The sequence below is a fragment of the Oncorhynchus keta genome, chromosome 20, assembly GCF_023373465.1.
Source record: "Oncorhynchus keta strain PuntledgeMale-10-30-2019 chromosome 20, Oket_V2, whole genome shotgun sequence".
In the NCBI taxonomy this organism is placed as follows: Eukaryota; Metazoa; Chordata; class Actinopteri; order Salmoniformes; family Salmonidae; genus Oncorhynchus; species Oncorhynchus keta.
Genome location: NC_068440.1, coordinates 3,843,038 through 3,860,377, shown reverse-complemented (window position 1 = coordinate 3,860,377; position 17,340 = coordinate 3,843,038). Strand labels below are relative to the sequence as shown.

General features: G+C 41.2%; 1 protein-coding gene across 1 annotated transcript in view; it reads left to right on the top strand.

The window, feature by feature from the left end:
• Positions 1–16,557, top strand: part of nfatc1 (nuclear factor of activated T cells 1) — a 61,856-nt gene extending 45,299 nt beyond the window's left edge. The window contains exons 9-10 of the mRNA XM_035795025.2: positions 45–650; positions 11,029–16,557. Of these exons, the coding sequence (XP_035650918.1) occupies positions 45–650; positions 11,029–11,084 (662 nt within the window). The 3' untranslated portion in view covers positions 11,085–16,557. The remainder of the gene's footprint in view (positions 1–44; positions 651–11,028) is intronic.
• The last annotated feature ends 783 nt before the right edge of the window (positions 16,558–17,340 follow it).

Below are 17,340 nucleotides of genomic sequence, written 5' to 3'. Positions count from 1 at the left end.
TATTCATTTTCCTCCCTTTCCTCTCCTTTTTCTCCTTCTTTCAGTTCCAATTATAAAAATGGAGCCGAATGATGACTACGACCCCCCTCAGGTGTGTCCCCAGCGTGGCCCTGGCCTGGCGCTTCGCCCCAAGCCCTACTACACCCCACAGGTCATGACCTCCATTATACCCACAGAACTCCGCCCATGTGTGGGGGGCACCTACTCCGCCTGCCAACGGAGACTGGGAGGGAAGCCTTCCTCACTATCCTCCTCATCCTCCCCCAGCACCAGTCCCAAACTGCATGACCTGTCACCCACCACGCCCTTCTCCAAGTGCCTGTCAGCAGGCCCATCCCAGTCTCCGATCCCACATGTCTCCATCATCCAGGAGAGTTCTGGATGCTACCAGCCGCAATCTGTCCTCTACCCACCCAGTAGTGCCTCATCCTCACCAGGCTCACAGCCCTCCACCCCTGACACCAGCGGCCCGGAAGCCCCGTTCTCCCCCACCCACTGCCTAACGCCGCCCCAGCCCATCAGTGGCAGCTCCAGCCCAGTGACCCAGTTCTCCAAAGTGCCAGAGAGAGGCAGCCGCTCGTCGAGCCCCACGCTGGCCATTAACATCAAACAGGAGCCAGAGGAACTGGACCAGATGTACCTAGATGATGGTGCGTTATTAATCATACACCTCTCCACATTATCCTAATGCACTGTGATAATTAAAGCCTTCTCATGAACTTGGTGAGTAAGGCTTTTATGATTAACACCCTCTGGTCCTTGTCCTCCCACTGCTATCAGGCGACTAGAACAGGGACTTACAGTTAAATCATAGAACCCTGGTAGGTCTATGGTTGAAATATCATACTTTGAAGCCAGTGAATAATGGCCAGGCATTTTAAAAGTCCACTGATAAAATAAACAACTCTCCTCTACCTCTTTTATTCCTCCCAAGCAGAGTGCAAGCTGGGGAATTTTAGAAACCCAGTTTTATGATCTCACTGGTCTGGGATTCCAGAATTCACAACCACTAAGGGTTCTGGGCTGTGTGCTGATTTGCAATAAATGGGATAAATGATCTTCCCTGGGGTTAGCTAGACAACAGTGCTGCCTGGCCCCATATCAATCACTGGGAGGAAACCATCCTTCAGACCTGGAGCTGGGATAGTCGCTAACCAGCAGCTATCAGCAGCAGTAAAAGTAGAGCTCTTTGATGTGATCTGCACCAGACCCCAGCTGAACTGAACTGAGCTCAAATGTCTGGCTGGGTTGGGCTGGGCCTTCCTAGCCCTGGTGGATTGGTTGTTATGCTGGAGCTACGCTCCAACCATTCTAATTGCCCCCTTCCTGCTAACAGTCTGGTTAAATAACACACTGACTGAAGTTCTGTTAGGCTGCTCTGTCTGTCTGGGGAAAGCAAGCAGCAGAGCTTATGTTGTAGTAGGTTATTTACATCACTCCTCTAATAATCAAGTTATCACCAACCACATTTATCAGGAGTTGTGCTTATCTTGTACACTTAGTGAACAATGGTAGATTTGGACCAGGAGTGCTATAATTACAGCAATGTGGACAGGAGTTTTGGCAAGGTTACATGTGGATTTGGACCAGGAGAGGTATAATTACAGTAATGTGGACAGGAGTTTTGGCATGGTTACATGTGGATTTGGACTAGGAGAGGTATAATTACAGCAATGTGGACAGGAGTTTTGGCAAGGTTACATGTGGATTTGGACCAGGAGAGGTATAATTACAGTAATGTGGACAGGAGTTTTGGCACGGTTACATGTGGATTTGGACTAGGAGAGGTATAATTACAGTAATGTGGACAGGAGTTTTGGCACGGTTACATGTGGATTTGGACTAGGAGAGGTATAATTACAGTAATGTGGACAGGAGTTTTGGCACGTTTACATGTGTATTTGGACCAGGAGAGGTATAATTAGAGTAATGTGGAAAGGAGTTTTTGGCACGGTTACATGTGGATTTGGACCAGGAGAGGTATAATTACAGTAATGTGGACATGAGTTTTGGCACGGTTACATGTGGATATGGACCTGGAGAGGTATAATTACAGTAATGTGGACAGGAATTTTGGCACGGTTACATGTGGATTTGGACCAGGAGAGGTATAATTACAGTAATGTGGACAGGAGTTTTGGTACGGTTACATGTGGATTTGGACCAGGAGAGGTATAATTACAGTAATGTGGACCAGAGTTTTGGCACGGTTACATGTGGATTTGGACCAGGAGAGGTATAATTACAGTAATGTGGACAGGAGTTTTGGCAAGGTTACATGTGGATTTGGACCAGGAGAGGTATAATTACAGTAATGTGGACAGGAGTTTTGGCAAGGTTACATGTGGATTTGGACCAGGAGAGGTATAATTACAGTAATGTGGACAGGAGTTTTGGCACGGTTACTTGTGGATTTGGACCAGGAGAGGTATAATTACAGTAATGTGGACAGGAATTTTGGCACGGTTACATGTAGATTTGGACCAGGAGAGGTATAATTACAGTAATGTGGACAGGAGTTTTGGTACGGTTACATGGGGATTTGGACCAGGAGAGGTATAATTACAGTAATGTGGACAGGAGTTTTGGCACGGTTACGTGTGGATTTGGACCAGGAGAGGTATAATTACAGTAATGTGGACAGGAGTTTTGGTACGGTTACATGGGGATTTGGACCAGGAGAGGTATAATTACAGTAATGTGGACCAGAGTTTTGGCACGGTTACTTGTGGATTTGAACCAGGAGAGGTATAATTACAGTAATGTGGACAGGAGTTTTGGCACGGTTACTTGTGGATTTGAACCAGGAGAGGTATAATTACAGTAATGTGGACAGGAGTTTTGGCACGGTTACTTGTGGATTTGGACCAGGAGAGGTATAACTACAGTAATGTGGACAGGAGTTTTGGCACGTTTACATGTGTATTTGGACCAGGAGAGGTATAATTACACTAATGTGGACAGGAGTTTTGGCACGGTTACATGTGGATTTGGACCAGGAGAGGTATAATTAGAGTAATGTGGAAAGGAGTTTTTGGCACGGTTACATGTGGATTTGGACCAGGAGAGGTATAATTACAGTAATGTGGACATGAGTTTTGGCACGGTTACATGTGGATATGGACCTGGAGAGGTATAATTACAGTAATGTGGACAGGAATTTTGGCACGGTTACATGTGGATTTGGACCAGGAGAGGTATAATTACAGTAATGTGGACAGGAGTTTTGGCAAGGTTACATGTGGATTTGGACCAGGAGTGGTATAATTACAGTAATGTGGACAGGAGTTTTGGCACGGTTACGTGTGGATTTGGACCAGGAGATGTATAATTACAGTAATGTGGACAGGAGTTTTGGTACGGTTACATGGGGATTTGGACCAGGAGAGGTATAATTACAGTAATGTGGACCAGAGTTTTGGCACGGTTACTTGTGGATTTGGACCAGGAGAGGTATAATTACAGTAATGTGGACATGAGTTTTGGCACGTTTACATGTGGATTTGGACCAGGAGAGGTATAATTACAGTAATGTGGACAGGAGTTTTGGCAAGGTTACATGTGGATTTGGACCAGGAGAGGTATAATTACAGTAATGTGGACAGGAGTTTTGGCAAGGTTACATGTGGATTTGGAACAGGAGAGGTATAATTACAGTAATGTGGACAGGAGTTTTGGCACGGTTACTTGTGGATTTGGACCAGGAGAGGTATAATTACAGTAATGTGGACAGGAGTTTTGGCACGGTTACTTGTGGATCTGGACCAGGAGAGGTATAATTACAGTAATGTGGACAGGAGTTTTGGCACGGTTACTTGTGGATTTGAACCAGGAGAGGTATAATTACAGTAATGTGGACAGGAGTTTTGGCACGGTTACTTGTGGATTTGAACCAGGAGAGGTATAATTACAGTAATGTGGACAGGAGTTTTGGCAAGGTTACGTGTGGATTTGGACCAGGAGAGGTATAATTACAGTAATGTGGACAGGAGTTTTGGCAAGGTTACGTGTGGATTTGGACCAGGAGAGGTATAATTACAGTAATGTGGACAGGAGTTTTGGCAAGGTTACATGTGGATTTGGAACAGGAGAGGTATAATTACAGTAATGTGGACAGGAGTTTTGGTGGATTTGGACCAGGAGAGGTATCATTACATTGATGTGGACAGGAGTTTTGGCACGGTTACATGTGGATTTGGACCAGGAGAGGTATAATTACAGTAATGTGGACAGGTTTAAAATGGTGTGAGACAGTGTATATGTATTTTAATTTAACTTTGAAAGTCACAAATTCTTATTTACAATGACGGCCCAGGAACAGTGGGTTAACTTCCTTGTTCAGGGGCAGAAGGACAGATTTTAACCTTGTCAGTACCTTTCAGTTACTAGTCCAACGCTCTAATCACTAGGCCACCATGTCGCCCGATGTGAATATCCTAATGGAATGTCCATACATTCAATTATAGTGTAAAACAAAGATGTATTACAACAGACCTCTAATGTTTTGAGCCCCATTCTTAATAACTGTCCTACCACACCACCAAAAGGTATCCCTGTCTTCCATCATCCCAGTATCTCCCTCACCGTGCTTGTCTTTTAACCTACAGTCTCAGGATCCCCCCTGTCTGTCTACCATTTCTCAGATTCTCCTGTAGGAGGCTCCAAACCTCTTTCTTCATGGAAACTCTGACTAGGCCACGTGGCTATAAAAGCTACTGACTGGAGCTTGTGCCTTCTGGATGCTGCCTGAGCCTGCTGCCACTGTGGCCTGAGGCAGTGGAGGAGTAGAGGACCAGGGCACATAGTGTACTGTTACTGTAAAGTCACAGCTGAGAGCCAGGGGTAGTAGAGGAGAGAGACCCGAGGGAGAGGAGGTGGAGGGAGGTTAAGGCTATAGCTTGAGATTGTGATTCCCTCAACATTTTGGTAAATATTCTCAACCTAAGGAAGGAAACAAAACCACTTTTACAGTTTTGGTTAGGAGATATGATGTGGCGTTTGGATTACCGTGATCCAATATTGAATACCAACTGGTTTTATACTGTTCACAGAGAAGTAGCCAGTCAATGCTGCATTTCCAGATATTGACATGGAATGTTATCCGCACGGTAACATTTTTGCTCTCTCTCTCACTTGCCCTCCTTTTTCATATATATATATTTTTAAGGCCTTCGCATATTTCAGTATTTCTCCATTGTTCAGGCAATTTGCATGTATAAAATACCTGGTTGGATAATTGTTTTCATTGGCGTAATACAGGGTGACATGCTGAACTAACCGACTGCACTCAGGAACTGACTAACAGTAATACAGCAGGAGCCCCAGCCGGCACGGGCCAAGAACATCTTGTGGCCTGGCCCAGCCATGTGGCCATCTTCTGGAGGATGTGTGTGTACATGCGTGCATGTCCACCACCCTTCCTCACTGTTTCAGGGCTTGTCTTTTTCTGTGAATATTAATAGGTTTTAAAGGTGGTTATTCGCATGTTAGTGGACCGGTTGTCCTGTAGTATTGTGTTGACAGAAACACTCGTTATTGGCACGGTTGTTGATGCTCTGGAACCCTTAATGAGGCTAACAGCACTGTTCTGCTAATTGTTTTGTGAATGGTGTGACTGACTTTGTTTCTCTAGCTGTTCAGAGTCATTGTTTTCCACCATTCCTTCAGTAGTGGTCCTTGCCATTCACACAAGAAATTCCCATCTGGGTTGTTTGCTTTGAACAACACATCTTTTTTCAGTATGTCTCTATTGCAAGACTCTGTATTGAACATCGTCATAGTAACCAGTTCCACATGCTACTGTCACTTTCATACGGGAGGCTATTTTTAATGTTTTGTTGAGGGCGGGGAGCCTGAATCATCCGTAAACATACACAGATCAACGGTTAGATTTTTTCAATTAGACCCCTCACATGAAATGTGGCAACAGAATGAAATGTAGTCCAAGGCAACAGACGTAAACAGACAACGGTGTGGGCTTGGTGGGGGTAAGCCATAGTGTTTTCTGCTTGTAGTCAGTGGGTCAGCTTGCTTTTGCAGAGTCAAAATGAACAGCACTGATTCAGAAAGGTGGACATTGTTCTTGTTACAGCGCTGTAGGATCTACCACCAACATAGTTGGTGTTAAACTCAACACTTACATTTAATAATCAATCCCAGATTTAGATTAATGTAAACTGCTGTCAATCTGGTTAAAATACAATGTTTTTACAGATGTGTATTTTCTATATTCAGCAGATATCTGGAACCTATTGAACCATATGTGGCATATTTCTGCAAATCTATTTAACCTCCGTAATCCATCCACCATGTTGGTCATTAAATGGGAAGGTGATGATATGGTGTGTCTGTTTCTGATGTATTAATGTCTCAGATTGATGTCTGACATCATGACTTGATGTATGTACTGTATGTATGGAGACGTTGGAGCACAACTCGTCCCTGGTTGTTTGAGTTTGGAAAAGGATATCCCGTAACCTCCAGCTGCAGAGAAGGTTGATGCCAGATCAAATAGACGACTGACGCCGGGCCAGTGGACTGAGTTCTGGGAAGAACACACGTGGCAGGGGTTGGGGAGAATAAAGTCAAAGGGTGGGGATTGAGGTGGGGATGTGGTTATTTCTTCACTTTGTGGTTAATGGCTATTCTTTTTGAAAGGCCAAGTTATACACCTTGCTGCTGACAAAGACTAAGAAGTAGTGTGGGGCTCTGAAGATCATGTTGAAATTAAACTATGCACCTTGTGTATGCATTAGCAAATGTCATGATGTAAATTTGACTTGCAATGAACCTAAATAGAGTTGTTAAAGATTTCAATCAAATTCAAGCTAGAGGCCTAGTATGGTACATTATCCCCACAGAAGCACAGATCTTCCATATGACTGAATGGGAATACTCCAAGGTCTCCCTTGAAAGATGGCTAGCCTGCTCTCCTAGCACATGCTTTGCTAATATCTGAAAGATGGCTAGCCTGCTCTCCTAGCACATGTGTTTGCTAATATCTGAAAGATGGCTAGCCTGCTCTCCTAGCACATGCTTTGCTAATATCTGAAAGATGGCTAGCCTGCTCTCCTAGCACATGCTAATATCTGAAAGATGGCTAGCCTGCTCTCCTAGCACATGCTTTGCTAATATCTGAAAGATGGCTAGCCTGCTCTCCTAGCACATGTGTTTGCTAATATCTGACAGATGGCTAGCCTGCTCTCCTAGCACATGTGTTTGCTAATATCTGAAAGATGGCTAGCCTGCTCTCCTAGCACATGCTTTGCTAATATCTGAAAGATGGCTAGCATGCTTTCCTAGCACATTGCTTTGCTAATTGCTGAAAGATGGCTAGCCCGCTCTCCTAACACATTGCTTTGCTAATATCTGAAAGATGGGTTTGGAAATCATCTGCTGGTGATGTATTACAAAGATAAAACTTTAAAGCACAGAAGTGAACTGTTGGAAACTGAATAGCCATTTTTTTCTAGATCCACTATTATGGCAGATCAAGAGGTGATTTAATGTACCTGAATAAAAATGCCATAATTCCACTAACAAGTATCTGCTCTTGCCAAGTTCCCCATGAAGTCATATCACATTGAAATACACGCCTGTCCTCAAAGACACATAATAGTGTGTGTCTGTGTGTTTCTATGACACACACGTATGAGAGCTCTACTCCGTCATTTAGCCAACACAGATAGCTTTCCTATTTCTTTATTAATAGCAGTCAATCAGCTGGCCAAACATTAACTTTATGTCTAGACAACTTGACGGCTCAGATTCAGGGATGTTTGTACTGTACTCTGTAGCCATAAGAAAAGAGCTTCCCTACTATCAAAGTTCTAGTGATTTGTCTTCAAAATCCCTGAACATGTTATGGAATGCCTCTTTCGTTTAGTTTATTGGTTGCTCACATTTATCGGTTTCTCACATTCACCTCTGTCCTCTGTACGTTTACACCACCGGTTGTGATCATGTCAAATTAGTTTGACCTGCACATTGTTTGGACCACAAAGACTTCTCTCTACCATGTAAACACCTCCGGGACCAGCCAAGCGCTGCTCGGAACACCCTGTCACTCTTATTGTGCAGGGAAGTAAGGGAGAAGGCTGAGAGGAAGTGGCTGTGTCTGGGCTGGTCCACACAGGGAAGAGCTGTACCGCACCACAATAGATGAAAAAGCACCACCTAATTTTTTGGGAGGGAATCTCACAATTCCAGGCCCCAGCTCCTGGCTGTAATGGGAGCGAGCTAATGGTGCAGGGCCAGTGTCCGGTCAAATGGAATTCCTCTGTAGGCTCGTGGGTTGGCTTCCACCACCAGGCTCTAGGGGTGTTCCCCTATCTGGCTGCTATCTGGTGGAGCTGAGAGACACATCCTTGGCCTGTGGCTAGATCTGAGTCCAGGAGGAGCTGCTGCCGAGGTGGTTAGAGTCCCAAATACCACCTTATTCTCTATATAGTGCACTACTTTTGACCAGGGCCCATAGCGCTCTGGTTAAAAGTAGTGCACTATTTAGGGATTATGGTGCCATTTGGGATTCAGACAGAGGCTGTTAAATGATAGTGGTGCTGGTTCATTCAGTACTATTAAATGATATATCCTCTGAATATAAAAAAGGAAGGAATTTTCCTCCAACCTCCTCAATCAGGTGTCTGTGTCAATGAAAAGAAATGCCTTGTACTATTGACCCTTTATCCTATCATCATAGGAAAATAATATTTAAAAAATAATAGGAAAATAATAAAATAATGTTTATTTATCTTCTTTGGGATAGGGGGCAGCATTTTCACTTTTGGATGAATAGAGTGCCCAGAGTAAACTGCCTCCTACTCAGTCCCAGATGCTAATATATGCCTAGTATTATTAGTATTGGATAGAAAACACTCTGAAGTTTCTAAAACAGTTTGAATGATGTCTGTGAGTATAACAGAACTCATATGGCAGGTAAAACCCTGAGAAGAAATCCAAACAGGAAGTGGGAAATCTGAGGTTTGTAGTTTTTGAACTCAGCCCCTATCGAATTCAGTGGGATATGGGTTATTTTCCACTTCCTAAGGTTTCCACTAGATTTCAACCGTCTGTAGAACGTTGTTTCAGGCTTCTCCTGTGAAGGGGGGCCGGATGGGAGCTGTTTGACTAAGGGGTCTGCCAGCAGCCTCGTTCTCAGTCACGCGCATTTCACATGAGAGGTATCTCTCGTTCCATTGCTTTTCTACAGACAATGGAATTCTCCGGTTGGAACATTATTGAACATTGATGATAAAAACATCCTAAAGATTGATTCTATACTTTGACAAGTTTCTTCGACCTGTAATATAACTTTTTGTCCGACTGGACCTGAACGCGCTTTTGGATTTGTTTACCAAGCGCCCTAACAAAATAAGCTATTTGGACATAAATGATGGACATTATCGAACAAAACAAACATTTATTGTGGAACTGCGATTCCTGGGAGTGCATTCTGATGAAGATCATCAAATGTAAGTGAATATTTATAATGCTATTTATGACTAATGTCGACTGCGCAACATGGCGGATATTTCTTTTGGCTGATTTGGGCTCTGAGCGCCGTTCTCAGATTATGCTTTTTCCGTAAAGTTTGTTTGAAATCTAACACAGCGGTTGCATTAAGGAGAAGTGTATCTAAAGTTCCATGCGTAACACTTGAATTTTTGTCAACATTTATAATGAGTATTTCTGTGATTTCACGTGGCTCTCTGCAATATCGCTGCATGTTTTGGAACTACTGAACATAACACGCCAATGTAAAATACGATTTTTGGATATAAATATGAACTTTACCAAACAAAACATACATGTATTGTGTAACATGAAGTCCTATGAGTGTCATCTGATGAAGATCATCAAAGGTTAGTGATTAATTTTATCTCTATTTGTGCTTTTTGTGACTCCTCTCTTTGGCTGGAAAAATGGCTGGGTTTTTCTGTGAGTTGGTGGTGACCTAACATAATCATTTGTGGAACTTTTGCTGTAAAGCATTTTTGAAATCAGACACTGTGGCTGGATTAACGAGAATGTTATCTTTAAAATGGTGCCTAATATGTTTGAGAAATTTGATTTATGAGATTTCTGTTGATTTGTATTTGGCGCCCTGCAATTTCATTGGCTGTTGGCGAGCCAGTCCTAGATAGGTTAAATACTGAAACAACTATAACACAGATGGTGATTCGGTCTCACAAGTAATGAAGGGGCATAGCTTGTTCTAATATGAAGGAGACCTTTTCTTGCTAAAAGCTTTAGGTTTTGCAGATGTTACCAGATTGTGAAATATTGACAGACTCCAGATCTGATAAGGCTTGCCAGAAAAAGCACTGTAAAGGGAGTCCGGTCCTCTTGGTGAGTCTGACACTGCTGGTTCATGGTGGACTCCTCAATCAAGATGGCTGCCTTTGCCATCCTCTTTTTCAGATGGCACACACTGCCACATTGCTGTTTGTTTAGTTCCAATTGGTCCTTTCGGTGTTTGGTCACTTCCCTCCCATCAGCCAAAGAACACAGCTGTTAAAAGGGGACAGGCTCACCGACTGTGGGAACACTGAAAGAGTGGCAGTAGGCAGGAAAGGGGGAGAGACAAGTGCATGACAAGTGCATTTGGATCCTTTGTAGAGGGCAAGAAGCTGCATCCTCTCCAAACCAAACAGTCTGAGACTTCTATTTATCTGTGTTAACAAGACTCCATTTATTTTCCGTTTGAACAAATGAATATATTTTGCACACTGAACACATCATGACGTAATACCTGCTAAAACACCTAGCTATATCTCTCAAATACTATGAACTATACACTTAAAAAAAGAAGTGCTATCTAGAACCTAAAAGGGTTCTTTAGCTGCACATAGGAGAACCCTTTGAAGAACCCTTTTTGGTTCCAGGTAGAACATTTTTGGGTTCCATGTAGAACCCTTTCCACTATGGGGACAGCCGAATAACCCTTTTGGAACCCTTTTTTCTAAGAATGTACCGGAGATGCTTTGATGTAGATTGGGAGATATTGACATCTTTCTCCTTTCTTCACAGTTAATGAGATCATCAGGAACGACCTCTCAAGCATCTCTGTCCACAGTCATGCGTAGCACCACTTTAATCATGGACACAGGAGGACTGAAGCAGAAGAAAGGGAAATGCCATACTGTACCAATAATTTTTACAACGTTTGCATGCTTGGACTACAGTATGCAGGAAGCCAAAAAAACAACCAAGGGGAACAGAGATTGAGCATCTTGAAGATTATAATCTAATGTGTGCCTTTCAGAAGATGCCGTTTCAGAAGATTCACCAATGTATAAAAATTGAAGATGAAATGAAATGGCTGATCTCTCAGAAAATAAAAACAGGCGTACTATGCAGCACTGCACCTTCCAGCCTCAACCCCAATAAGTATGCTTTTTAGTGGACCAAGAATTTTTTATTTTTTTAAATTTTTTACTTCTGTCTGCAGATATTGTAAATGATTCAGTGCCTAAGTGTACGTTTTGTGTACAATGCTTCAGATTGTTTTGTGTATCTGGCTTTCAATGAGATGATTTCATCCATAATAAGTGCCTTTGACTGGATATAGGAAATGATGAGAATTAAAGGGCGACTGCACTTCCTGATTTGGCCTTGTTTTTCATCAATGCTCATAAAGAAATGCTAGCGGAAGCACAACAAAACAAACTAGCTTTGCTATTGGAGAGAACAACGTTTGAAGTTGAGGACTCCTCCCCTCCTGACTGACTCGACCTTCTCAAGATGGTCAGCTATTTCAGTTCTACAGTTTGTGTGAGCTTGTTTAGTCAAGCTGACAGCAGCTAGCGTAGCTTGGTGATAGCATAGCCAGCTGCAGCTATCTAGCTAATATTTCTCTTGTCAAATCAGTTATGCCAAGATAGCAAGTGCCAGTGTCTGGAATGTGTTTCATAAGGCACTCGTTCTACAACACCTTGCTACGAAAGTAGCTTAGAACTTAGTTTCAGTGTTTTGTCAAGTCATGTAATGCATGTTACCGTGGAAATGGTTTAAACCCAGAGTTGAACACCTGGTCTTAAGTCAGCTCAGCTGTCCACCAACACAATATTCTATAACTGGCTAGTTTTGTCTCATCTCTCTTTGTGTCCACTGTTACATCTTTCCCAGGGGGACAAATCCCAAAACTACTAATATCCCTAGGTGTGTCAGGTGTCACCTAGCCTGTCAGGTGTCACCTAGCCTAAATCTTGACATTGCACAAAGGGATGAGTTTGTGTTACAAAGTATTGTATAATGTAGATATCATATTGATGTGCCTACACTTAGCTAGCAAATAAAAATAAGTTGTGTTGAGCACAACTTCAGCTGTCTAACCAGAATGGCATTCTATTTGGCCAAATCTGGCTGTCTAACCACACACTGACATGCAAAACTCTGGGTGAGGAGGTCCCTTTAATATATGTAATGTATTACAGGTTATAGGCAAGTGCAGTCAGGGGGCAGGAGGGGTGGAGTGCATGACACTCCATCCTCGATATGACTGAGTTTGCCCAATTCAAAGCTCCATCCAGGAACCTACAGAGTAATATGAGAAGAGTGCAATTGTTAAACTTATGTAGATATTCTAAACAAAGTGTTTTGATAACTTTCAAGTGTAACAGTTCTATGTATAATAAACCATACTTCACATAATACTGTAGAAGAAGTGTTCTGATAATGTGCAAATATTGTACCTTCCTTTATGGTGTAAGACAAAAGTTCCCTGACATGTTTGAAGAATACACAGGGTCCCTCCCCCCTATTGATAGTACCATTCAATTCAAAAGTAACAAAATATGATACAAAGTAATAGATGTGTATAATTGTATCATTTTAATGCTGAGTGCAACGTCTCTCCCAATTCAGACATCAGTGTCAACTTGTCTTTCAGTCAGAGGACTACATTTCAAAAGCATCTCTTCTGCTGTTATTTCACGGTTGAACATAGCCATAGCTAATCCTGATTCATAGCTAATTCACAAGGGACACATGCCAGCATCGCACTGACTGGTTGGCATTACTCTCTGGGGCCCAGGAGTAGTCCATTGGCACAGTGGAAGGGGCCACCTCCTTACCACATACTATACATGGCACTCATTGTATTATGAATGGTGATTAGGTGAATTTCAGGACAGATAGTAATTTTGACCATTGACCAGACCAAATGTGACCTCCATTACTCTCAAGCAGAACTGGTGCCTCACCACTGCCTCAGCCTTCTGTAACAGCTCCTAATATGGTATGGGGTTAAGCTGCTGAACAACAAATCCACCAGGTTGTGTATGTAGCCTGTGAATGGAATACATATCATCACCGAATGATATAGCGAGAAACATAAGGTTCTCTAGTTTGTAAGTAATTTATATGCTAATAGAGGGACTGTAACTACGGAATAGATTCAGGCCGGTGACGCTGATGCTATGCAACCAGCAGTCTACATTGCTGAATGTTTACTGTTATGTTTTGCTATTTGCTGCCAGAGCCATAGCTATATTTACAGTAGACAAGTGCCATCCTACATTTATTTTTGCCCTAGAGCATACATGATACACTTTTATGAGAACAGGCATGTTGTTTTGGGTTATCAGACAAAGCCCCCGAATGCTAGCTAGAGATCTAACTTGCAAATCCGGGTTAGTTATCATATCTTTGTACGAGTTTCAATGAATTGGTTAACTAGCTAACGTAACATTAGCTATGCAGTTCGAGTTCTAACATGATTGAAAACAAGCTGGCTACATCCTATAATTGACTAAAAAGCTAGTATCCAAGTGCTTGCCCTGTTATTGACCCTAAATGCCAATGGGCTATCTGTTGTTACCAAGGTAGCTAGCTAATGTGAGCTATGCACATCTTCCTCTGACATGCTATACATCACATTACATGTTAGAGTAATGTATTTATCTAGTTACAGTATCATTCCCCTTTCATCTGTGGTATCACAGCTAGCCTGGCTGGCTAGCATGATCAAATCATGTTTTATAATAGGGTGTCCTGCCCAGGGTGGGTGAAAACGTGCTTTGGTGATGAAATTTCACTTCCTTATGTTATAAAATACATTTTACCAAGACAAATATGATTACTTATGTTCTGAATCATTCCATGGGGTTTTTCTCTAACATGAGTAACCTAATACATCCAATAATAAGCACCGAGCTCTGTTGACATAGCGGTGAATTAAATATTAAAAGCTTTGAAAATAAAATGCTTGGTGTATGCTCAGTGACATTTCACAGAGATACGTTTGTTTTTGTGAGAAATCGTATTTTAAAAAAAAAATAGGAATTTCGAATTAATATGAAAAGCGTATACTAAAATATGAAAATAATACATGCCATGTCTCAAAATCAATATCCATCTTACCTCTATATTGTTTAATGTCCTGCGGATTCGAGAAAATATATGATTTCAACAGGAAAGTGAGGTAGCCAGTAGCCTTAATTCTTGCACAGAATCCAGCCTAGATGACAATGCAATTTTCCAAACTTTTGACCACTTTTTTTCTCTGGCCTCCATTGATTTAGTCATCCTAATTTTGGCCATCCTACAAGGGAAAAAAACACCAATTCACTTTTGAACGGATTGTGATAGAGACATGCAGTTTGAACCATTGGTTTTATTAAGAGGATTAGCTACACAATTAGCAACAGAAATACAACATTAGTCAAAATATGGCATTTTCCACACCCAATGTATAACCAAAAATAGCTACTAGATAGCTAGTACCACTTATCTATTTAGTTAACATACTCACCAACACCAGTCGTTTGACAGTTGACAGGCAGCAGAATTGACTGTGTCGGGTACAATCTATTCCTGGTAATCTGGCAATATTGTTGAAATGCATTGGGAGTTTGCAGCAACTTTATGGAAGCCTATTTTCACTCCTGTTTGCTGAGCGAAACGTGCGTGTGTTGTATCCATATGCAGACTTGACATCAAATGTCCACATGGTACGACAACGTGTTGTCTCTAGGCAATTGGGCATCATCTACAAAAGTGGCCATGTAAGTAATCCATACCCAACCTCCTAGTAAGTTGTGACGAACGCACTTACAATACTCTGTTTTGGACGAGACTGACTTTATAATAAAAATTATTCTATTTACACTTTGCACTCTATTTTGACACTAGAATGAATTTGACTCATCAATGCCACATAGGCCATTTAAAACCAGTGAAGTAGGTTCCAAGGGGCAGTTGACCTTTAAGCACTTGTTCACACTCACCAATGATAGCATTAACTGCATGTTCAATTTGACTTTTGATCTGTTGTTTAGTACAGCTTTGTATGTTTGTGACTTGAGCCATCTCTTCATGTCACCCAAGGACTGAGAAATGGCATCAACATTGAGTCCTTGAGTACAGTGAGTTCAAAGCACATGCCTTATAAAAGACAAAGACCTCAATCTGCTCAGGTGTATATTTATTTTAAGGACATACAACTAGGGCAATGTGTTGGCTATGTTGTCAAGAGGATTTTGAAGATATTCAAGGCTAGTGCCTTTTGGAAAGCCAAAATTTCATCTCAAGTACCAGTGCTGCCTCTGTCCTGTTGGGACAATGCAATGTTTGCATTTCACATGCTTGATTAGCCAATAGTCAGCCTGTGATAATAACTCTGTTGCTTACTGGCCAATGCTTGATTTGCTTCTGCTTCATATGGTTGCCATATGCTAACTCAAATGAATTTCCTTTACATAGTTATTACATAGTTGTGTAGTTCTTGTCTACAAGATACTGAGGGAAAGAATTATGCTTGAAAAAATATGTGAATGGGATAGAGCATATTACAGCAGGTTTTCGCCACACTAATCATGCCATCCCTGAAATTTTTTTTTTTTTGGTTTCGCTTGTACAAACAGTGGAGAAATCTAGGAATACGTCCATTAGCAATCATTCTTTTATTCATATGACAGGAAGAAATCATCTCACTTTGGTTAAATTGTCAATTAGACAATAATTCCTGGATACCTATGCAATATGCTGGTATAGCGTTTGTTTCTCAAATAATGTATACATTTAAGACTGTAATAGAAAAAGGTGTCTCTTATGTACATGTATTATTTCCTTTAATCCAAAGAATTGGTAACAATGGTGAAAAGCAATATTCTCATGTAGGAGATCCAAAACTTTTTCTATAAGTATGTATTTATTCTTATAGCATGTACTTTGTTTATTCAAGTGTTTCATGTAGCTCCTCATATTACCAAATGGTTAACTATATACTACAATATATAGTATTCTAAGATTCAGTCTGTAGAATGCACAATAGTTAGACTGAATACATGCTAAATAATCCGATTTTTTGCTTCATTGTATCATTAGCTCGCATAAGTTCCCTTATTGCAACTGCATTTATTTCCACTCTTTTATATTAGTTCTTAATCCATGAATTTAAAGGAAATTAACAAAGCCATGAAGCCATGTTTACTGAAAAGTTGACTATTATATTGTTCAGATATGCAGATGAATTGTTCAGTTTTTTTTTTGTGGGCTCCAATTCTGCTTCATGTACTGTATGTATTGTCATTAATAAATACCTTCTTTTGAATGCTACAGTTGTCTCAATTATTTATATTGAATATTACATTCATGTAGTTCATGTAGATTTTAGAGAGTTATATTTAGTTAATTAATAATACACTCAGTTAAATTTAGTAATACATTATATAGATATACACACAGACAGACATATACACTACCATTCAAAAGTTTGGCGACACTTAGAAATGTTCTTGTTTTTTAAAGAAAAGCAGATTTTTCCCCCCATAAGAAAAACATCAAATTGATCAGAAATACAGTGTAGATATTGTTAATACTACAAATGACTATTGTAGCTGGAAACGGCTGATTTTTTATGGAATATCTACATAGGCGTAAAGAGGACCATTATCAGCAACCATCACTCCTGTGTTCCAATGGCACATTGTGTTAGCTAATCCAAGTGTATCATTTTAAAAGGCTAATTGATCATCAGAAAACCCTTTTTGCAATTATGTTAACACAGCTGGAAACTGTTGTCTTGATTAAAAAAGCAATACAAGTGACCTTCTTTAGACTAGTTGAATATCTGGAGCATCCGCATTTGTGGATTCGATTACAGGCTCAAAATGGCCAGAAACAAAGACCTTTCTTCTGAAATATGTCAGTCTATTTTTGTTCTGAGAAATGAAGGATATTCATTGTGAGAAATTGCCAAGAAAGTGAAGATCTCGTACATCGCTGTGTACTACTCCCGTCACAGAACAGTGCAAGCTGGCCCTAACCAGAATAGAAAGAGGAGTGGGAGGCCCTGGTGCACAACTGAGCAAGAGGACAAGTACATTACAGTGTCCAGTT